This window comes from Panthera tigris, chromosome A2 (genome assembly GCF_018350195.1).
Source record: "Panthera tigris isolate Pti1 chromosome A2, P.tigris_Pti1_mat1.1, whole genome shotgun sequence".
NCBI classification, from domain to species: domain Eukaryota; kingdom Metazoa; phylum Chordata; class Mammalia; order Carnivora; family Felidae; genus Panthera; species Panthera tigris.
In genome coordinates this window covers 79,957,576-79,982,284 of record NC_056661.1, presented here as the reverse complement: position 1 = coordinate 79,982,284, position 24,709 = coordinate 79,957,576, and the positions used below count along the sequence as shown (strand labels likewise).

At 37.5% G+C, this 24,709-nt stretch overlaps 1 protein-coding gene across 1 annotated transcript in view; it reads right to left on the bottom strand.

Annotated features, from left to right (window-relative positions):
* RELN (reelin) overlaps positions 1–24,709 on the bottom strand; it is a 524,409-nt gene that overhangs the window by 424,745 nt on the left and 74,955 nt on the right. The window contains exon 2 of the mRNA XM_042964909.1: positions 22,877–22,987. Coding sequence (XP_042820843.1) covers positions 22,877–22,987 — 111 coding nt within the window. The remainder of the gene's footprint in view (positions 1–22,876; positions 22,988–24,709) is intronic.

The following is a 24,709-nucleotide window of genomic DNA, read 5'->3' as shown; positions in this document are numbered from 1 at the left end:
AGGAGAATAGAATAAGCAAGAGAAGGGAAGAATATAGTGTGTTGCAGGGCAAAGGTGAGAGGAATAATGTATCAGAGGCAGCTCACTGTCCACTAAAAGTCATGCTCCCCTGGACACAGAACAGAATCATTGCTGGTAGGCAGCTGTCCCATCTAGAATTATATTTCCAGCATGCCCTGCCCCACCGCAATGTATCTATGTGGAGTTTTCACTCACAGAATGTGAGTGGAAGTGATATATCATTTCTAGGCCAAGACTGTTAAAAAGTAGTTGTGCCTTCTTTACTCTGCTTTCTCCCTTCAATCAGCTCTAAATTGATGCTCAAGGTCACCTAAGAAGGCTTGTGGGAATAGCAGAGCTTCTGTGTCAACCAGAAATACTCACAATAAGCTGATACACACATGAGGAAACAAATTCTATAGTTTCAAGTTACTGAAAGTTGGCAGGTATATATGGTAGCACCTAGCAATTCATTAGGAAATTTAAAGTGTGAAACCAGAGACATGAAAACAATCATTGAGAGTGTATGTTTTATGTTAGGTGGTTTTTCCTCTATGATTGCTGCCAATTAGTCCTGCAAGAATTACGGAGGACTAATACATTTATGATACTTTGTACCTCAGGACTCTTTTCATATTTCAAATATTTTATTTTTTTCATGTCTAAGTTTATTTATTTATTTTGAGAGAGAGAGAGAGAGAGCGCAATGAGGAGAGGGACAAAGAGAGCAGAAGAGAGAGAATCCTAAGCAGGCTCTGCACTGTCAGCACAGAGCCCAACGCAGGGCTCGAATTCACAAACCGTGAGATCATGACCTGAGCTGAAACCAAGAGTCAGATGCGTGACCAACTGAGCCACCCAGGTGCCCCTTAAAAATGTTAAAGAAAAATTATGAACTTGTTACTTTAAAATATAATTTTAAAGTGTGCTTTTTCCCACATTATGACCAATCACCTGACAATGCCTCACGGTTTCAGTCTTTCACCTAGGGCTGCCATTTCTCTGCATACTTCTTGATGTGTCTTCATAGGTCTGCTCTGCTCCTGACGTGCTGCAAACATAGGCTCCTGGATTATGTAAAATATTCCAGGAAACCTAAATACTATCACTTTGGATAATCCAAGGAGCAAATGTCGCTTACATAATGAGTGATGGGGTGAGGGGATATGATTAGAACGCACACTTAAGCCAACAGAGAAGGCACAGCGCAGAGACATGAGGAAAAGCGGGAGTAGGGACAATGGAGAAGAGAAATATAAGATTAAAGGAAGGATGGAAAGGAATAGAGAATTGAAAGAAATGAGCAACCACCCAGAAGCAGGAGAGAAAATAAGTAAAAGCACTAAAGGGGAACTACCAACAAAATGAAAGGCAATCTCCTGAATGGGAGAAAGTATTTGCGAATCATGTATCTGATAAGGGGTTAATACCCAAAATCAAAAAGAATTCATACAACTCAATAACAATAGCAACAACAACAACAAACTCTGATTTTAAAGTGTGCAGAGGACCCAAACAGACATTTTTCCAAGGGAGACACATAGATGGTCAACAGGTATACGAAAAGATGCCCAGGGTCAATAATCATCTGGGAAATGCAAATCAACACTGCAATGAGATATCACCTCACACCCATCAGAAGGGCCAGTACCAAAAAGACAGGAAATAACACATGTTGGCAAGGATTTGGAGAAAAGAGAATCCTTGAGCATTGTTGGTAGGAATGTAAACTGATGTCGCTACCATGGAAAACAGTATAAAGTTTCCTCAAAAAATTAAAAATAGAATGACTATGTGATCCAGCAATTCTGTTTCTGGGTATTTATCCGAAGAAAACAAAAACACCAATTTGAAAAGATACATGCACCCTCATGTTCACTGTATCATTATTTATAATAACCAAGACATGTAAATAGCCGAAGTGTCCATCAATGAATGAATGATGGATAAAGAAATGTAACACACACACACACACACACACACACACACACACACACATACACACACAGAGGAATATTATTCAGCCACAAAAAAGAATAAAATCTGCCATTTTCAATAATATGGATGAACCTTGAGGACATTATGCTGTGAAATAAGTCAGATAGAGCATGAAAAATACTGTATGATATACATGGAACACCCCCCCCAAAATCTAACGAAATGTAGCTACAGAGAATAGACTGGTGGTTGCCAGAGGAGAAGAGGTTGAGGAATTGGAAAAAATGGGTGAAGGGAGTCAAAAGATACAAACTGCCAGTTATACAATAAATATGTCATGGGGATGTAAGGCATAGCATGGTGACTATAGTTAATAACAACATACTGAACATTTGAAAGTTGCTAAGAGAATCAATCTTCAAGTCCTCATCACAAGAAAAAAATGTTATAACTAAGTATGATGGTGAAGGTTTGCTAGACGTTTTGTGGAGATTATTTTGCAATATATGCAAATATGAAACATTATATGTTGCACACCTGAGCCTAATATGCTATATGTCAACTCTACCTCAATTTAACATGTTTAAAAAGAGAAAAAAGAAATGAGCAACCACTAGAGACAGAGACAGAGAGAAAATAAGTAAAAGCACCAAAGAAGGACTTAAAAGAGGAATTTAAGAAGGAAGATCTAAAAGTACAAAGAAGTGGCACAGGGCAGAAATGGGGGAAAGAGAAGAAAATAAAAGGAAAAGTAAGGAGTACCCATAAAAGTCATCATGTCTCTCACCAGCCTCGTGTCATTAGTCCACCAGCTAAGCATCCCTCTCTCCCTCCCTTGTCCTCCCTCACTGCCCCAGCACCTGTCTCTTCCCCAGGAATGGGTCTTGTGCAGAAACTCCAGGGGAATGTCAACATATCCATCTACGAGACTTCCCTTTTTTCCCAAATAAAAAATGTATTACTAAGTGCTTCTATTATATACAAGGTAACTTAAGATTTGATTTTTTTTAATTTCTGGTACCAAACCACTTAAAAACTTTTTAGGTTCAAGCATGTATTCTGTTTTTTAAAAAATGACTTCAGGGGCGCCTGGGTGGTTCAGTCGGTTGAGCGTCTGACTTCGGCTCAGGTCACCATCTCACGGTCTGTGAGTTCGAGCCCCGCGTCGGGCTCTGGGCTGATGGCTCAGAGCCTGGAGCCTGCTTCCGATTCTGTGTCTCGCTCTCTCTCTGCCCCTCCCCCATTCATGCTCTGTTTCTCTCTGTCTCAAAAATAAATAAACGTTAAAAAAAATTATAAAAAATGACTTCAGTTCAACAAGTCTTTGCAGCCCTTCAAGATTATGATTCATTTTCCTTTTTTTTCATGCCCTAGCATATAAGTTAGGATCTTATTTGATACTAAAATCACTAGGTCTTGCCAGCCTAATAGTGCCTTTTCCAGTACAGACTCATACTATCACTCTGAAACTAAGATCGCTTTGGGAAATTCCTATCATGTCCACAGGAAGTAACACAGCTCAGAATATACCTGCAATCAGGGTGAATGGGTGGCTCAGTCAGTTAAGTGTCCAACTCTTGGCTTTGGCTCAGGTCATGGTCTCACAGTTTGTGGGATCAAGGCCCACATCAGACTCTGCACTGACAGCTTAGAGCCTGCTTGGGATTCTCTCTCTTCTTCTCTCCCTCTCTCTCTGCCTCTCTCTCTCACTTTCAAAATAAATAAACTTAAATATATATATATATGTGTATATATATATGTGTATATATATATACACATATATATATATAAATCTGTACAATTGATAAGTAAATTGATTAAGTGACTCCTCATCATGAGACTTATTATAAGCAGACTAGTAAAATGGAATAAAACAACTAACACTGCACTGATCCTCCTTCCTTCATTCTTTGAAGATGGCCTTTGAAGACTAAAGTATGGCTGAGTTCTGAATATAAGGGAATATTACGAAATTAAAATTCCTATATGTGATAACCACTTCCAGAACCTTAAGTGTGTTAAGTGTTAAGTGTGTGTACCAGGATCAAAATGTTCCTGCCACAAAGTTTTCTTTACTCATTTTCATTTATTTCAAAAGAAATTAGCAAACATATTCTTCATTTCCTCCATAATCTATAAAACCATAGTTTTACCAAGTGTTCTATCATCTTCCTATCTTTTGAACAATTCAACATTTTATTATTCAGAGAACTTCTACATTCTACATGACTTTTTTCTTTACCTACAGCATACTCTTCACTGCAATGAAGATTTTTCAAAAAAACAAAAAAAAAAGTTTTAATAAAAAGTATGCATTCATAAAGGAAAAACTGAGTTTTTAGCTTTTGCCCAGTGATTAAGACTCCCCAAACAAATGGAATTTTGTTTATTTATTTTTTAATACTGTATTGTTCCTTTTTTATGTTTGTTTATTTTTTTTTAATTTAATGTTTATTTATTTTTGAGAAAGAGACAGAGCACAAGCAGGGGAGAGGCAGAGAGAGAGGGAGACACAGAATCTGAAGCAGGCTCCAGGCTCCAAGCTGTCAGGTCACAGCCTGATGTGGGGCTCAAACCCACGAGCCGTGGGATCATGACCTGAGCCGAAGTCGGACGCTCAACCGGCTGAGCCACCTGGGTGCCCCAATGTTTGTTTATTTTTGAGAGAGAAAAAGAGAGACAGCACAAGCTAGTAGTGGAGGGGCAGAGAGAGGAAAGAGAGAGAGAATCCCAAGCAGACCCTGCACTGTCAATGCAGGGTCTAACGCAGGGCTCAAACCCATGAACCTTGAGATCATGACCTGAGCCAAAATCAAGAGTCCAATACTTAACCGACTAAGCCACCCAGGCACCCCACAAATGGAATTTTAAAGCACTTAAATCTTCAGGCAATGTGTATTAAATGCTTGGCACTATCTACTCATTCATTAATCTAAATGAAAAAATTAAAAAGTTTTAAAAGCATGCTATTCTTTAATTAAAAATGTTAACTTTAAGAAATAGTTTAATGGATGTGTTTTCAAATACTTGTGAAGAATAGCATAATGGTAACTCCTGCATTGACAAAAACAAAGAAAATTGGCAGTCAAGCTTTTATTTTCTTCTTTGTGAATCTCTAGCTAGCGACCCATTTCACACACTCAAGTCCTAACTCTAATAAGCAGAAAAACACAGAGGCGGCTATGGTCCAATTTCATGAGGATATTTTAAGGTTGAGAAAGCCCATGCAATTATTAGGATCAAGAGAAAAGCAAATTAACAAAGCCTCCAATCTTATGTGTTAACAGCAGAGTAGAAACCAGCAGTTGGTGTTTCTAATATTTAGCACCAAAGAAACACTCTTTAATGGAATGACTGTCCACCTTCAGCACTAGAACACTGGCTAAAGGTCACACAGTCTTTACTCTACCCATGCTCTTCTCTGGCTCAGCGACGTAATCTTTACAAGATGTGTGTTTGTTTGTTTGTTTGTTTGTTTGTTTGTTTAATTTACAAGAGAACTTTGTCTGCAAACTTTCTTGACCAACACTGACTTGGCATCAATGCATCAGTTAATTAACTCTTAACAGATTCTTCTAGATAAGACTGCCACACCGATATTTTATCTTCCTGTTAATTAGTAATTATGCACTGGCAAGAAAAACAGTGTTTCTTTCCAATTATCCCAGAATTCGGTGATTATTTAAACTTGACTAATTAGCATTAGAGGGCTGTACATCTTCTGGGCAAATTGTGTTTGATAATCCCTATTAAAATATACATGGTGGTTGTTGACTTGTAACAAGAAAAAAAAAGTGGCAGTTCAAAGGGTATTAGATACAGCACAAGGCAAATGGGGGCCCATTAAAATTTCCCCAACTGCTCTAATGAGAATGCCGAGGGTCATTTCTGCCTAGTTTACCATCTGTTTGGTTTCTGGCATGTGTCTCTGGTGTGAAGGGAGTGAAGCCCATTTGGCTTATCACAGAGTAATCCGGGAGTCTGAAGCAATTTCACTCGCTTATAAAGTGGCACATTCAAATCAGAAGCTTGCACACATGGGATGAAAAACTTTTAAGTGTAAAAATGATGCCACATTAATGGAAAATGTCCCGACTTTTTAAAAACAAGCAGGAAGTGGTTGATGAGAAGCTTTGAGCAATGTTGTATATGAACTCTAATATCTGCTTTGTACTCACCCAAAGATTATGAAGATTGAAAAACCGCTACTTAAAAAAAGAAAAGAAAAATAGCTACTTTGTAGCCTCCATCACCTGGAGCACATTAAAAAGTTAGATTTGCATTAGGACAGGCAATGACTTCCTTAGGACACAGAAAGCAATAACCATGAAAGAAAAAAATGAAAAGCTGAAGTTCATCAAAATTTAAAACTTCTACACATCGTACGATACAACTGAGGAAAAGAATAGGCAGGTCACAGGCGGGACAATTTACTCACAAAACATATATCGGAAAATGGACTAGCATCCGGGATATATTAAAACCCTTATAATTTAATAATAAGAAGGCAACTCAACTTTTCGTGTTTATTTATTTTTGAGAGAGAGACAGAGAGAGTGTGTGTGTGTGAAGGGGTAGGGGCAGAGAGAGAGGGAGACAGAATCCGAAGCAGGCTCCAGGCTCTGAGCTGTCAGCACAGAGCCCGATGCGGGGCTCGAACTTGAGAACTGCAAGATCATGACCTGAGCAGACACTTAACCCACTGAGCCACCCAGGCGCCCCACAACTCAACTTTTTAAAGTGGGCATAACATTCGAACAGATACTTGACAATAAGCACATGAAAAGGTGCTCAACATCAGTCAGTTGGGGAAGGCGAATTTAAACCACACTGAGATACTACCACATACTCGCCAAAATGTCTAAAATAAAAACACTGACGACACCAAAAGTGGATAAAGATGCAGAGCAACTGCAATGCATCTTATGTTGGTGCATACGTTGGTGACGGCACAAAAAGTACAACCATTCTGGGAAAAGGTCTGGCAGCTTCTCATACAACAAGACCCAACAATTTCACTGTTAAGTATTTACCCAATAAAAATGAAAACATATATTCACAAAAAGACTTGTACAACTATGTACATATAGCAGCAATATGCACAGTAACTAAAAACAAGAACAACCCAGGGTCAACAGGAATGCTACAAAGGAATACTACTCGGCAATAACAAATTACTGACACACACAACACGGAAAAATATTATGCTGAGTGGGGGCGCCTGGTTGGCTCAGTCAGTTAAGCAGCTGACTGTTGATTTCAGCTCAGGTCATGATCCCAGGATCACGGGATCGAGCCCTGTGTCAGGCTCCATGGGGAGCATGGAGCCTGATTGGGATTTTCGTCCTGCCCCTCTGCCCTTCTCCCCTGCTCTTGCTCTCTCTCTCTCTCTCTCTCAAATAAAATTTAAAAAAAATATATTATGCTAAGTGAAAGAAGCTTTATACAAAAGGGTACATATTCCATGACTGCATTTATACAAAGTTCCAGAACAGGCACACTAATCTATGGTGGAATAAAATAAAAATTGGTTGCCTTTGGCAAATGAAAGCGAGAGTTGATGGAGGAGAGACATGAGGTGATATTCTATAATTTTTCTTTAATTTTTTTTGCTGAGAGAGACAGACACAGTGTAAGTGGGGGAGGGGCAGAGAGAGAAGGAGGCAGAGAATCCCAAGCAGGCTCCTCACTGTCAGTACGGAGCCAGATGAGGGACTTGAATTCATAAAACTGTGAGATCATGACCTGAGCCAAAACCAGGAGTTGGATGCTTAACCAGGTGAGCCATCTAGGTGCCCCAGTGATTTTATATATTTTGATAAGGGTTTGAGTTAACACAGGTTTGTATATTTATCAAATCTAACCTCATATATCCCTAAGGATTGTGCATTGCAGTGTATCCAAATTTTACCGAGCTCATGGGTGCTCACTGTAAAATTCTTTCAAGTTTGATGTGTGCTTCAAATTATTCACAATGGAATGTTAAAAAAAAATAGATTGAGATACTTCTGTCAAATCCCTATTACATTATATTTAAAAATAGCAGTTCAGGGGTGCCTGGGTGGCTTAGTCAGTTAAGCATCCAACTTCAGCTCAGGTTCATGGGGTCAAGCCCCGCATCGGGCTCTGTGCTGACAGCCAGAGCCTGGAGCCTGCAATAGATTCTGTGTCCCCTTCTCTCTCTGCCTCTCCCAGCTCATGCTCTGCCTCTCTCTCTCTCAAAAAAGAAACATTAAAAAAATACAATAAAATAACATCAGTTCATTAGATGAATACCTACACATAATATAAAATCATGTAAATATAACTATGATAGCATTTCTTTCACTAGCTCATTTGGTTACATCAATCAGCCTTGTACATGGAGGAGTAGGTACCACTACTTTTGTGCCTGATTTTTGTACTTCCACAAATGTGCTTACCTGGTGTGTTCCTATATGTGCATTTATTTATCTAGGGTGTGCCCTGAAATCTGTTTATTCCATTTGAACCTGCTATTATCTTAATATAATGTCATTAAGCGCTCTATAAGCTTAGATAAAAAATGAGCACTTCTAAGCCATTTGTTGTTTATATACACACTAACTTGGATGCTTTGGACAGACTTGATAAAAAGAACCTACACAGGTGTTTTCTCAAAATATGGTTAAAAAGGTACCTGTAAAAGGTTGAAAAAAAAACACAAATATCTAGAATGCTGCATTAAGAATTCTTTGCAAGTCTGTTTATGTTCTTGATCCATTTTAAAGACACTAAAACTGGAAATGAGGTTCACGTGGGGGGAAGGAGTAGTGGAATTCCAATGAAAACTAGCAAATGTATTGCCCAACCATCCTACTTACTATCAAAACCTATACAAGTACTCCGAGTCACCCTCTCCCTAGCCCAGATTCTACCATAGGATGGATTGCCTTTTAAAACACTATGTTGTTTAATCATTCATAGAAAATAAACAATAAACATGTCTAACCAATTTCTTTCAGCTGACTCAATACAAATACTGATCACGTCAAATAAGAGGGTTTCTATAGTTTCTTTAGTAGGTGAATGTGGGTGTGTATTTGGGGAACAAAATTTATAAACTATGTGTCAGTGTGTGTGTATGTGTGTGTAGTTGGTGTGCGTGTGTGTATACATATGGTTATCTCAATTGTACTGTAACCATTTTCTCATGCCATTATTATTTTAAAATATCACTTTAATGTAGCATATTATTTTTTGAAAAGTTCTTGATTTGGATGTACTTGATGCACAACATGATACTAGTTTCAGAGTACAAAATAGTTATTCATCTTCTCTATGCATTATGCTATGCTAACCAGTGTAGCTACCATCTGTCACCATACAGTGCTGTTACAATATCACTGACTATATTCCTTGTGCTGTGCCTTTTATTCCTGTGACTTATTCATCCCCTAACTGGAAGCCTGTATCTCCCACAACCCTTCACCCAAATGTTGCCCATTTGCCCATTCCCGTTCCTTCTGGAAACCATTTGTTCTCTGTAATTTTAAGTCTGATTCTGCTTTTTATTCTTCTTTTTTGTTTTTAGATTCCACATATGAGTAAAAACATATGGTATTTGTTTCTCAGTCTCACTTATTTCATTTAGCATAATACCCTCTAAGTTCATCCATGTTGTCACAAATGGAAAAAAAAAAACAAAAAAAACAAAAACCTCATCCTTTTTTAGGGCTACATAATAGTTTTGTGTGTGTGTGTGTGTGTGTGTGTGTGTGTGTGTATGCCATCTTCTTTATTCATCAATTGAGGAATACTTGGATTGCTACTATATATTGACTATTGTAAATAATGCAGTGTCAACATATTATTCCTTGCTACTAATACTCTAGTTTATTTTACCATTATCTTTTATTGACATTTAGATTATTTTCAAATTTTTCCTAACATAAATAGTACCCTGGTAAACAGTCACATGCATCAACCTTTGTCTGTATTTCTGTTTTTTCTTCAATTTATGATAGATTCCCCAAAGTAAAAGAACTGTGTCAAAATATGTGAAAATTTTAATTGCTTTGTTTACATACTGCCGAATTATTTTCTAGATAACCAATATATACTCACATCAACAATAAATACCTATTCTTCAGCACTGGTACCAGAATTAAGTAAACATGATTTTAAACATCTTTGCCAGATTAAAAAAAAATTTAATTGCAAAAAATTTAAAGCTTCATAATTGTTTTAATTATGCATTTTTATTAGCAGTGAGTTGAATATTTTCTTCATATTTAGTGGACATTTGTCTCTCTTCTTTTACAAATGGTTTGAGTTTTTGCTAATTTTCTGTTAGGATATTAGGGTATTGATTGATTTTTTTTTTTTTGGCTGTATAAGGCCAAAAGCCTCTTTACACCTCAGGCAAAATGTTTTTCATCTTTTTTTTTTAAATAGCATTTTTAATTAAACAAATCGTTCTGAGCTGTCAGAAAATTAGAAAACAGAGAGGAAACCTTTAGATGTTCTAAGATTAAATCATTCTTACAGTCCAGGGATTCAAAAAATCAACTTAGTAAGGGGCACCTACTTGGTTTAGTCAGTTAAGTGTCCAACTCTTGATACCAGCTCAGGCCATGAACTCACAGTCATGAGATCGAGCCCTGCGTTGGGCTCTGTGCTGACAGTTCAAAGCCTGCTTGGGATTTTCTCTCTCTCCTCTCTGCTCCTTTCCTGCTCTCTGTCTCTCTAAATAAACATATTAAAATGTTTAAAAAATCAGTTTAGTCAGGATGGACTATTCTTCATATCACTTCACTATTAATCTAAAAATATAGAAGAAAATAACAAGTGTTGTCAAGGATATAGATAAATTGGGAATTCGTGTATTGCTGCTGGGACTATAAAATGGAAAACAGTTTGGCAGTGCCTCAAAAATTAAACATAAATTACCACATGACCCAGTAATTCCATTCCTAGGTCTACACACAAGAGAATTTAAAACACCCACTCACGGGGCACCTGGGTGGCTCAATTGGTTCAGTGGCCGAGCCTGCTTGGGATTCTCTCTCTCTCTCTCTCTCTCTCTCTCTCTCTCTCTCTCCCCCCCTCTCTCTGCCCTCCCTTGCTCATGCTCTCTAAATAAATAAATAAATAAATAAATAAATAAATAAATAAAATGTATGTGCACACAAGAAACTTCTACACAAATGTTCATGGGAGTGTCATTCGTAATAGCCAAAATGGAAACAATCCAAATATCTATCAACAGATGAGTGGATAAATGAAATATGGAATACTCAAACAATGGACAGTTATTCAGCCATAAATAAGAATCAATTACTGCATTCTTCACTATGCTTCTGTAAGGATGAACCTTGAAAACATGTCAAGTAAAAGAAGCCAGTCCTAAAGGTCACATACTATATGATTTCATTTATATAAAATGTCCAGAATAGGCAAATACACAGAGACAGAAAGTAGGTTAGTGGCTGCTACGGGATGGGAAGAAAGGGTTTAGAACTGATCAAATTTAATAGGTATAGGGTTCTTTCTGGGGTGATGGAAATGTCTTCAAATTAGTTGGTGGTGATGTTTGCAGAATCACTGGGCTGTCCACTTTGAAATGGTTAAGTTTTATATTATGTGAACTCTATCTCAAAAGAAAAGTTTATATTTAAAAAAAATTTTAATGTTTATTTTTGAGAGAGGGAGAGGGGGAGAGGGAGAGAGAGAAAGAGAAAGAGAAAGAGAGAGAGAGAGAGAGAGAGAGAGAGAGAGAGAGAGAGAGAGAGAGAGAATGAGCAGTGGAGGGGCAGAGAGAGAGGGAGACACTGAATCTGAAGCAGGCTCCAGGCTCTGAGCTGTCGGCACAGAGCCCAATACGGCTTAAGCTCAAGAACTATGAGATCATGACCTGAGCCAAAGTCAGACACTTAACCAACTGAACCACCCAGGCACCCCTCAAAAGAAAAGTATACTGAAGATTCTAAGAAGTACTACTTAATTTTGTTTAACCAGCATATTCCAAGCTTTTTTATACTGCAATACACTTTTGCCATGTAAGACCTATTAACGTACCATAAGACACTAATGATCGCGAGAAGCAGTGTGGGAAAAGGTGCTAACAGTGCAACATTTTAAAATTCATTCTAAGATGTGTCTGATATCATCTCCTTGTTAAAAGTGGAACAAGAAGAAAGAGAGAAAAGGGAGGGGACAGGCTAAGGACCTGAAGGATAAACTTCATCAACCTCATAATTATTCTAGAGCTGCTCATTTGTCCCATTCTGTAGAAACAGAAGGCCAAACCCTGAGTTCTTCCTTATTAGTAACAGATTTCTCTCCGTTTTTTGTTATTAGTGTTAACACTGGTATTGGATCACACAGACTAAAAGTGCAGTTAAAAAAGAATCTTCTCATAATGCAAATAACTAATTATTTTAAAAAGAAAACCGTTAAGGATAAACAAAACGTCTTCCCAGAACACGATCTCTGATAGCTCCATTTATTTTACTTTTAACTTGCAATTTACCAGAATTCATGTGGAGAGGCACTGTTCTGAAGAAGAACCAGAAATAACATAATTAACTAGATAATAGCAACAACATGGTTCTGATGTATGAAAACATGTGGAAGGAAAAGCAGGAGAGAAGCTCAGTCTGAACTTTTACCAAAATATTAACAACTTTGCTATTCTGTTTTCCAAAATGGCAACTCCCACACCAGCAAGTATCTTTCCATTCAGACATTCAGAGTCCTGAAAACAGTAATTTAGTTGTGTGCTTGCCTCAGAGAGCAGCCTACACATCTATTAGGCGACATGCAAAGCTCAGCATCAGAGGGTTGAATACAAACTACAGAACAGAAGACAAGAGTGGAAACAGAACCAGCATTTGGTGAAGTGCCGTTATTGGACGCCTACATCTCATCTATTTTCAAGTTCATAGGCTGCATCCACAGCTATTTTCTAGGCGATGCCAAGAATTTACTTTCACCACTTTTTTTTAATACTTCAAAGATTATTATCAGAATTATTTCTAGGAATAAATTACATTATAAAATTATTTTAAGTTGTTCTTGGATTTAACTGCCAAGAAAGAATCAAGAGTATTTATAAATCAATTACTGTGAACATGGGACATAAACTCTTTTATCATTATCTAGATACCCAAAAGGAGGACTGGAAAACTTCAAGAGTAACCACATTACAAGCAAAATTAACTGCTAGATCAGAGTCAGAATTCCAAGTTTATTCCCTTAAGCATATACTTCCATCTTTTTTCCTGTTAAAATGGACAGTGTAGCATACTACGGAAAGTGTCACTCTTCTAGAAAACAATATCTCTTATCAGTAAAGACCCATGATTCCTAAGTGGTTTTTAAAAGTATCATTTAAAACAGAAAGAGCAAAATATTCCTGATTCTGTCTTCATCTGCTAAGGGATAAGACCTCATTTACATAAACCTATTTTCCAGAATTATTTTTAAAACTTTGACATGTCAGAAAGTACCCCACATAAAAACCTACTGCTATGTCCTTGTTTGTTCAGTGCTGTTTTGGGGGCAAGTATCTTCTTTAATAAGGTTCCATTTGCCAGACAGAAAAGTCTCTTCACAATCTTTCAACACTGACAGACAAAATTATAACAAAATAATCTCAAAAACCCTAACTTCCATAGCACAGTGGCAACTTTCATTAGAATCTGCTCTAAAAATGTGACTTTCCTGACAGTCTTATTTATGACATACCATTTTACTTTGATTCTGAGCACATGGATTTGAGCAGGAATAAGGAGGAGAAAGGAATTAGAAGAACTCCTCTTTCTTAGGGATACATCTTTAAAGTACCTACAAGGGTTTCAGGGCACATATCTTATCAGGGCTAAATTCCTGAATGTTGAATCTTTGGAATGTCCAGAAAAAACTGACAAGCTGCTTCAGGAGCTATGACATGGATGAACTTTACATGGAGTGTTTTGTTTTGTTTTGTTTTGTTTTGTTTCAGCCTAAAGGAAAGAAAACAAATTACTTAATGGCTTTTTAACACACATTTACCTTTTGTAATTACAGAAGAAATTCTATGAGAAAAGCACTGAAGTTGAAGCAAGGGTTGCACATATATACCAAACAACCTTCCTTAATCATCTCACTTGATGTAATCAAGTGAATACATTCCCAAGAAATTATAGAGTCATCACTTCACAGAAGACCTAAGAGAGAAAATAAGAACTTAACTATCATGTATCATTAGGACATTGACCTGCCCTACGACATGAGCGTGGACGGGACACTCTCTTGAACTTCCTTCCATCTCTTGATTCTAAAGAAGACACTTAATCAATCACTCTCCTATCTAAAGGCATTAGTGCCTGCCACCTCCAGAGAAAAAAACGGACAAAATGGTAGGCAGGATAATAAATGTCCCCAGAACCTATGATGATAAAATGTATGTATGTTTGCATAGTTTTACATATATGTATAGAAGTGTAGGTTTATATGCACGTGTACAGATTCAGAAATATCCTCGAAGTTTAAGACAGTAATATCTGCTCTCTTGTCCATACAGGACACTTGTGCACATACATGCATTTATTGATGTCAGCTCTGGTAGTAAAATACCCTATGAATCCTCAAAATTTATACTGGGTTATTCATTCAATAAATATTTATTGAGCACTTGTTATATGCCAGGAGAGTGAAGATGACCAGACCATCTCTTATCCTCAAAGAGGTATAAAGGTCTTAAACAAGTAAATTCAACAGATTATTAGAGATTCTGGTGGAGGTCAGGGAAGAAACTGAAGTACAGAGGGCAGAATAAAGAGTTCCATGGAGGTGAGTGTCAGGGAGTAGGGTCACAAAGGCTAAACAGGGGAGGTGAGGCAGGACAAAGGCCCTAAAAGATGGCAGGATGTCCACCCAGCAGAGAGAACCAGTAGGAATTATAAGCACTATAAACAAAGGCATGAAGTTTAAAGCCGCTGGGATTTTGGAACCGTGTGTGGGTTATGATTGGTGTAGCGTGTGTGTGTGTGTGTGTGTGTGTGTGTGGTGGGAATGTACTGGAAATGTGGGTTTTTATGAGTGGTGCACCGTGTGTGTGTGTGTGTGTGTGTGTGTGTGTGTGTGTGTGCAGTGAGAATGTATGTGACTGTAAAGAAATGGCAGGAATTGTTGGGATTGTTATAGGCAGGGTTACAACACAGAGGGCCTTCTTTTATTCAAGATTCTTTTGGTTATAATAGAAACCAGCTCAAGTGGGCTTCGGCTTTAAGGGAAGCTTAAGAAGAGGCTATAAAGCTGAGTTTCGTTTTTTGGGTTTTTTTTCCAATGTTTATTTATTTATTGAGAGAGAGAGAGAGAGAGAGAGAGAGAGACAGAGTGTGAGCAGAGGAGGGGGAGGGAGAGAGGGAGACACAGAATCCAAAGCAGGCCCCAGGCTCTGAGCTGTCAGCACAGAGCCTGATGCCGGGCTCGAACCTGTAAACCAGGAGATCATGACCTGAGCCAAAGTCAGACGCTCAACCAACTGAGCCACCCAGGTGCCCCAAAGCTGAGTTTTGCAACTTATGGCTTTGCAACTCCCTATGCACGACCTTGGGCAAGTTACCTACGTTTCTCTGTGCCTCAGGTTCTTTATCTACAAAATGAGAATAATTAGTAGGCTTTTTGTTAGGATCAAAAAAGTTAACACCTGCAACACACCTGGCACATAGCAGGTGTTTGATAAATGTTAGCTATTTTTAATAGTGTTTCTTAGAACCCAAGAATATCTGAGCCTGATGGGAAGAAAGCCTAAAATAAGAGCCTAGAAAGCTCCAGCACATCAGGCAGCATTCTGTCTGTATCTCCTTCTCCTCTGCCTGCACAATATTCCCCTGAACCATTGTGGACGATGGGTGCCCAGAGTTCCCAAATGTTTACACGTGCCTTGATCTAGCTCATGAAGAGTTGGACTGGGATTGATGAGTCTTGATTCCAAATTCCTGTACTAATAAATTCGATCGACTCAGCTTGGCTTGTGTATCTCACTTGTGGCTTAACCCTTTGTGGGGCCAAAATCATGCCACACTGGCCTATTCTCTTGAAAGGCAGGAAGGAGGGCAGAGGAGTAATTCCTCGTGATTCTTAGATTTAATCATTTTCAGGTCTAAGCCAGAGAACAGACTAAACAATCTGATCTTCAGAGATCAGAGATGCTGTTAAGTACCGAAGGACACTGGTTGTTATAATCGCTTCACATGCTCCTTAAACTTTTCCTTTCCCAATTTGCACCACCCTAACTCCTTTTAAGAATCGGGGAACTGACAAAATTCCAACCACCAAGCAAAATGCGGTGTAGCCATACAATGGAATATTACATAACCATAAAAAGGAATGAAGTCCCCGATACCTGCTACAACATGGATGAATGTTGAAAACACGATTCTGAGTAAAAGAAGCCAGAAACAAAAGACCATATACTGTATGATTCTATTTACATGAAATAATAGGCAAATGCATAGAGACAGAAAGCAGATTAATGGTTGTCAGGGACAGTGTGGGGGAAGGAATAGTGAGTGACCACTAAACGGGGATGGAGTTTTTTCCAGAGGTAATGAAATATTCTAAAATTACATAGTGGCGTTGGTTGTTCAACCTTGTGAACATATTGGAAATCACTGAAATGTATACCTTAAAATGGTAACGTTTATGGTATGTGAATTATATTTCAAAAAAAAAGTATCTGAGACCTGGATATGATGTCAGAACAACTGGTTTTACGCGTCACACTTACACTATCTCATGTAATAGCCACTACTCGCTCTTCCTAAGCCTTGATTCCTTACCTAAACATTGGGGCAAGGGCTGAGCCAGGCTCTACCAAAGGTCCGTGTCAGCTTTAAGTTCTATGGGTAAGAAACTGGGTGCATTGTTTGCCATCCAAACTAAAGTCAGCCTTTCTCTTCCAAATATTCTGCCACTGGAATTATCTTCTCATTCTGTTTGCTATTTTAAAGAAAGAATTCTCACTTCTTTCTGAGGTTTTAAATAATACCTATTTTTTAAGCACACATACTAGGCACCTGAATAGATAATTCACTTCATCTACCCAACAATTTTGTGAACTAGACACTTTTGTTATCATTTTACAAATGCAGACACGGAGGCTTAGGGAAAGAAACAATGTGGCCCAAGTTAGAGAGAAGCTGTGCCAGGGGGACATACAACCTGAGCAGCCTAGCTTTGGAGGTCATGTGATGAACCCCTGCACTGAGCTGCCTTTCTCCACTAACTCCTCCACTTGGCCCAAATCTCATGCCCCTCAACATTTACTTTAGCAATTTGCCGAGTGACTAATTTAACAGCTTTATATTCATCATGTTCACTATTCTAGTAAGTGATTCTTTTTAGTTATTGGGAAATAATCCCTGATTATTGTCATATGTCAAATACAAACTACATTATACTATTTCTTTTTTTTTTAATGTTTATTTTTGAGAAAGAGGTGAGGGGAGGAGGGGGAGAGAGACGGGGACAGAGGACCTGAAGCAGGCTCTGTGCTGATAGCAGAGATCCTGTCACCGGGCTCCAATTCCCAAACCCTGAGATCATGACCTGAGCCGAAGGTGAAACTTAACTGTCTGAGCCACCCAGGTGCCCCTATATTATGCTATTTCTTAATGAAGGTAATGCTGGCATATGCAAGTGGAATTGAGACCAAATTAATGAATTAAGACCAAACTTAGGTTAATACCCAGTAAATAAGAAAAATTAATGACAACTTCAGCTCTTGTCAGCTATGCTCCTGGTACCATTGACTAGAGCAATTTGTTTAATTAACCTAAAGTCTTCTTGTTAATTATAGATCATTTACCATGTCTAATAAAAGGTCATGCCTTTGAAATCCCTACATATGTTTAAAATTCCTCAAGCATGTTACAAAAGCATTTCTTCGTAAAGAGACAGACAAAATAAACTTAAGAAGAATGAGGAATAATTTAGCTTAATTTAGGCTAGCAAATAAATAGCATTACTAGACAGGACCCTATGTAATGAAGTTGCTAGTGGTTGTCCCTTCTTTACAAATATCAAGACCTAAATATGTGTATGTAGTATTCATAACATGTATGTGTCTCAAAGTCACAAGGACAGGACACCTAAGACTGAACTGTAGCTGATGTCCAGGGACGTAGGAGTCCTGGTGACAATTAGTAAAGTTGTAAAAGGTTCTACTTAGTTTTAATGTGAAAGATAACCAAAAATTAGCTTAAAGTCTATATTTTTATTTTTAATGACAATAAAGCAAAGTAGTAACAAAAACATGCATCATGACAATGAAACATTAACATACAATCAAAATCTACTGGTAAAGTACCCATTTTTGTTAACTAGTGACCAACATAAGGTTTACAAAAATTGTAAATCTTTCTTAAAACATTTAAATAATTTGTTTTGTAAATATATCCCTATTCATCTAAAGTTAGAGTGTCAAATCACAGTTAGAAAAAATCAAATCATTAAGTTAAAAAATTCTGACACCATGTTTAAAAATAATATTGAAAATATTAAATTTTTATGTAAGTTGCTTAATCTCTATTAAAAGCATGACAAGATTGAATGCTTAAGAGCAAAAATCAAAAAGAAAAAATCATGGATCTGTTCACCATATTTTCTGCCCAAACTTGGATTTCATCAAATCTTGCCATTTTAAGAATTTTGTAACTTAACAGTGATTATATCTAGAATTGTATCTAGAATGGCTCATTTCCTTATAGAAAAAGGAACACATAGAAAATTACAACAGTTTACATGAAAAACTGTTAAAATGGCTCACGTATTAGCTGAGAAAAATGATGTAGCACAAAAGTTGAATTTATGCAACATCTAACAATTTGAACTGGGGCCAGCAGACCTGCAAACCCAGTTCTCCGGTTTTAGAGCCAGAATATCAAAAATTGAGTGAAACGCTTTAAAGCCAGAATACTAAATATTGAGTAAAAAGCATTTCAGCCTCTGGAAAAGGAATAATTTTGTATGAAAGGATATTCAAATAGCCCTTCATTGAGCGGCCACAAAGAGCCTTGAAGATTTACATGATTGAGCTGGAATTCAATGCCAAAGACAAGAGGAAGCATTTTTGTTCTGGGATGCACAAAGAGATACCCATAATTAAACATCACTCTTCCCTAGGGCAGCATGTTTTCTTATATTGACAAGCAAAATGAGGTATTTCAAACCATGCATTGCTGGCATACAGTCATCTTTTGCATAGCTATTGTTTTAATGTATTTCTGGCTATTAGGCATTGTCTATTTTTGGTCAGTGAGGCATGCATTTTAAAGAATTCTGGTTTTGCATAAAAGGCTGTAGTTATGTTAGTGGAATTACATTTACACAACAGTATCTTAAGAATAATTATAGCCTTATTTTGGCTAGTCACACACATATTTTATATTTAAAGTAGAGCGGCTATAACTTTCATGTAATTAGTACAATTGAAATTAACTATAAGTGGAAAAAACTTTCAGAAGTACCTTTTTAGATTCAACCATATATGTTCTACTTTGTCTTGTTCAACACAGCTAGTTAAACATACCACACACGGATCCTACTATGTTGGGCATTTGCCAAACAAATCAAGTTTGCTTAACATTCCATCAGTCAAGTCAGAGCCTAATGATAGATTATGTATTCAATAACTCTTTTGTTCTAGATCAAAGAATGCCACATTTTTTTCAGCCTGATCCTACCGCAACTACTAACCTACCAAAAAGCAGCAACTCTTACATTTTACCTTCTGTAAGAGTTTCCTCTCCTTTCTCACCTGCACTCTACTCAAATTCAATCTTTTTTCATTTTCTTAAATTGTAAAGAATGTGTTAAACTTAAATACCAAAAAAAAAAAATGTTCTTTTGCTTTTGAAAGTGACCATTTACCTAAGCAGACGTTTTATCTCCTGCTCTCTATTCAAAACATTGCTTATGAAGATTAACTCTGTTTAACAATATGGAGTTATATAATCAAATTTTCTTTTTAAGGTAATTTGCTATTGTCATATAAATCCAGATAAAATTATTTTGATATTACTAGAAACTTAAAAAAGATCTAACTTATCTATCCATCCATATAAAAATCATGTCCTATAAAAATGCCAATTGACTAATGGGAGACCTGAGCTTTGGTTATGGAAGTTAAACTACCATCCATGGGCTTTGTGTCTAGAAGCCTCTTCAGACCATTAACCTAATGATACTGGGTTAATGGTAATGGGAAGCATAATTTAATCTAATCAAAAACATTCTAATTCAAGAGAAACTGCGTTTTTACAGCTTTCAAAGTCATCATAGAAAATGTCTTGGGGCGCCTAGATGGCTCAGTCCGTTAAGCATCTGACTCTTGATTTCAGCTCAGGTCATGATCTCAATGTTCATGAGTTCGAGCCCTGCATCAGACTCTGTACTGACAGTGTGCAGCCTGCTTGGGATTCTATCTCCCTCTCTCTCTGCACCCCTTCCCCGCTCGCATGTGCTCTCTCTCCCTCTACCCCTGCCCTTTAAATAAATTAAAAAATAAAATAAAATAAAATTAAATAAAATAAAATATCTTGAAGCCCAGGTGCCTCAAGTAACTCCTAACAATTGCATTGCTAGTTTTTTGTTTGCTTTACTAAAATCAGAGGCAATAGGACACATGGATTTTATGTGTCTACCTTGGCAAGTGATAGTTATTTCATTCAGCCAAGTCCTCTCTTCTCAAATCATCTGGATCTACAAACCCCAGATTAATTCCTCTTGAGAACTGGTTTTTTTTGCCCCCAAAAGGAAGTATATACACGTCCTAGAGTGGAGAAAGCAGCCACTTCAGTTACCAAGATTTATAATTTTGGAACACCTAGTTTTACTGAGTGTTTCCTCTGTGCTAAGGGCTTCACATAAATAATCTCAATTTTCAGGGCTACTCAACATCATATGAAGCAGATGCCATACCAACCCCATTTCACAGATGAGGAAGTTAAGCTTACATCTCAGCTTAACACGACTTCCTCAGGAAAGCCTCTCCCAACTACATCCCATTTTACTCCAGACTGGATCTAGTTTCTCTGGCATACCCTTGCCCTGTACTCAGCACTTTTCCAAGCTTGCCCCTAGCAAGATTTGCTATTACATATTTATGTGGTCATTTAATTAATGTCTGTCTCTCCCATTTAATTAATGTAAGATCAATGGTTCTCAAACTTTAGTGTGTATCAAAATCACTGGGAGTGCTTCTTAGAAAGTGATCACTGGGTCCCAACCCCAGAAAATCTGACTCAATGAGTCTAAAGAAAGGCCTGGAACTCTGTTGCTGCTACCAGACCCTGGACTGACTCAGAACCAGCAGTTCTCAGCCCTGGATGAACATCAGAATCTCCTGGGGACCTTTAAAAACAATCAATGCCCATACTCTGCCCCCAGAGGTTTTGATTTAATTGGGCTAAGATGGAACCCCAAATGCCTTATCCCAAATATTGTATTCTTTTACTCAAAAATTACTTATCTAAAACTCAAGTTTAACCAAATGTCTTGTAAATTTTTATTTGTTAAATCTGACACCCTTAGTTGTAAGTCCTGTTGTAACATAACAGGTAGTGTATCATTTATTTTATGTACATATATATTATGTACCCATATCATGGGGCCAAATGAGCAGAATTTTTAGACCCAAGAATTTTTTTCTAGCGGATCAGAACATAGAAGTAGTTACCCACACATTGTAAAAGCTTATCTGGAGATCTATCTTTTAAGAATAGGGCAAATTCTCAATGTCAAATAATTTAACATGATGATTAAGTGACTTCCAGTTTCCTTTAAGCCCTGAGGCTGTGAGTCTCATATGAGGCCAGCAGGGTGACAATGGGGCATCCACATCACTGCTCTGACATCAATCAATGAATCACCTGGGCAGAGCTGCTGCTAAGACTTGGCTCAGAGGAGGTGTCCTTTCATATATCAAAAGTAGGTAAAAATTATCTATTTAATAAATACCCCAGAAAAGATAAAACGCTGAACACATGGCTGCCTCTGATAACACAATTCTATCTTTTTCATATCAATGTAGGCAGTCTTGTGCCGTTTTCCAATTTCAGAGTAATATCAGTGATTTCATGTCTTACATAAATGGATATATTAAATTTGCATTTTTGATGCTGAAAAGGGCCTACTTAATTCCAGCTTGGCACGTTTATTGTATAATGGGTAAACTAGGGATTTCCAAATTGAGAATCCTCTGGGATCAGTAATGCTCATGTAGCCTTCTGCCTCCTCATGTAAGTAACCTGCCAGGTCTCTGGCTCAAGGACAAGGACTCCATCTAAGTATTTTAAATATTAAAATACACTCCTTCATGAATACTCATAGAATTCAATCATTTCAACAGTCATTACTATCTTTGTACAATGCTTACTTGCCAAATTTAACACGACACTTTTCACCTAATCCAGGATTTTAAGAACTGTTTATAAAAACAGGTTATGGAGGGGCACCTAGCTGCCCCAGTCAGTAGAGCATGCAACTCTTGATCATAGAGTTGGGAGTTCAAGCCCCACATTGGGGATAGAGTTTATTTAAAAATAAATAATAAAACTTTTTTAAAAAGCCACGTTATTGAATGCATGAACATCAGAGTGGATTCCAATTCCAGCAACACAGAAATTTACATGACAGAACACAGAACACAGAACACAGAAATTTACATGAGCCCCCAAGACGAAGTATAATAGTTGCAGCAGACGGGAGAGGGGCAGAATGATTGTCACACCAAGCTTATGGTCGGCTGTACATTTACAGGACTTATTTCAATTCACCTAACTACAAGCAAACAACACAAAAATCACTTCAGATTATTTTCTCTGAAATAATAAATGTCTAATACTTTTTAAAAAGGCATTTCAAAAAATAAGACCTATAACTGTTTAATCATGGACAATGATTGGTTTCTTATGTCGGGATCACTTACCAAATCCAAAAGCATTGGAACCTCCAATGCTCTGAGAAGCCTGAACACTTGTAGATGTGTATAGTCCTGTCACCAGCAAGCCATCAAAGAAGGTGCTTGTTGAAATTGTCACTGAAATACAGGGAGGGAAAAAAAAGAAACCTCAATTAATACAATCAGGAGAATGAGATAACATTTCTGAAGTGTTAAACATTGTCAAAACAACTTTTACTCATTATTAAAAAATCATTTTTATACAACTGGTAGTCAGTATTTTCTTTGTATTAGGAATTAGAGAGGAGCAAAAAGCAGCTCCGAATGCCAATGTCTATAATTGCTGGTCCTAAATTTAGTACATTAGTTCTATCTTTCTGCATTCATTTACACGTTCCCCAGCTATATGCAAAATCATCTGAAAATAATGTAGAATATATTGAATAGCTAGTCTCCCCCACCTCCACCACCACCCCTGAAGGCAGTCAAAGGCATTGCTGGAGTTTTGGCATTGTGATTAAACATTTTTTTTTAACTATTCCATACTGTGGGAAACAATCTTAGATTGGCTGAAAGAACAGTAAGATGCACTGTTTTTCTTATTGTGCATCTACATATCATAGATGAATCCCCTGAAGTTTTTCAACAAAAGCAGACTAATTTGCATGAAGACAGTTAGCTCTTTTCCTTTTGAGAACAAAAAAGGGAGACCACTGCACATTTTAAGTTTTAGAACAAAGACTACAAGAGGAATCCGAATGGTTTCATAACCAGAAAATCAGGATGTTCCTGGGAAGAAGAGGGTCAAATTAAATGCATCCTGATGCTACTCAGGTTTGGTTTCTTAAAATTTTATCTTGCTTATTACCACCCTAAAAAATGATCATAATTTCCTCCTTGACATAATATTTTCTCCTGCATTGGTTTTACAAGATTAAGATGATGCCATTTGTAGGAAGCATCCAGGAAAAAGTGATATTATTTTGGTGTGCACAGTACAAGGCTATCATTATGGTTGGTGGCAGTAAGGAGAATGGCCAGAATCACATTAACTTTGATGAGAATGTTTAAATTAAACTCCAGGAAATCCAGTGAATAGAGCTGAATGGTCTGAAACAACCACATTATAAACATAAAACAAGACGCATAGATCAACAGAACAGCCTGACATCATGCTACCCCCAAAATGGCATTGGATATTGGAGTAAATCACCTTCACATCCTTTAATAATAGCTAATATTTTGACTGCTGGCATGTAAACCACTCAGCTGGGCATTGAGTTAAACAGTTAACGTGTATTATCTCATTTCATCATCAAAAAATTTCTATAAAAAGGGTACTGTTATTATTCCCAGGATACACATGAGGAATTTGTGGCACAGAACAATTAAGAACCTTGTTCAGGACCATCTGATATCATCTAAAAATGTCTGATGTTGTTTACCTGGCATCTCTCTTGTTTTCTCTCTATCCTGTACATCTCCCCCTCCCCAGATCCCACAGAAGCAAAATGACATGGCTGAACCCTTGTTTAATAACTTATTCCCCGGATTATTCACATGCATGAGGAGTATTTGAAAAAAAAGTAAAAGCTGCAGGACTCAATATCACTGTTTTGGGGGGGGAAGAGGGCCAAGGAGGGCCAGGAGGTGACCTCTATGGTATAATGGATGGAGCCCTAGGCTAGGTAAGGGATGGGATTTGGGTGCTGGGTACTCATCTGTTACCACCTGTTCTTGAACAAAACCACTTCCTCTCTTGGAATCTCAATTTCCTCATTTATAGAATCACACCTCAATCATCAGCCTCCTGTTTTGCCTATTCCAGATTCCCATAGTTGATTCTACCAGTGCCTCTAC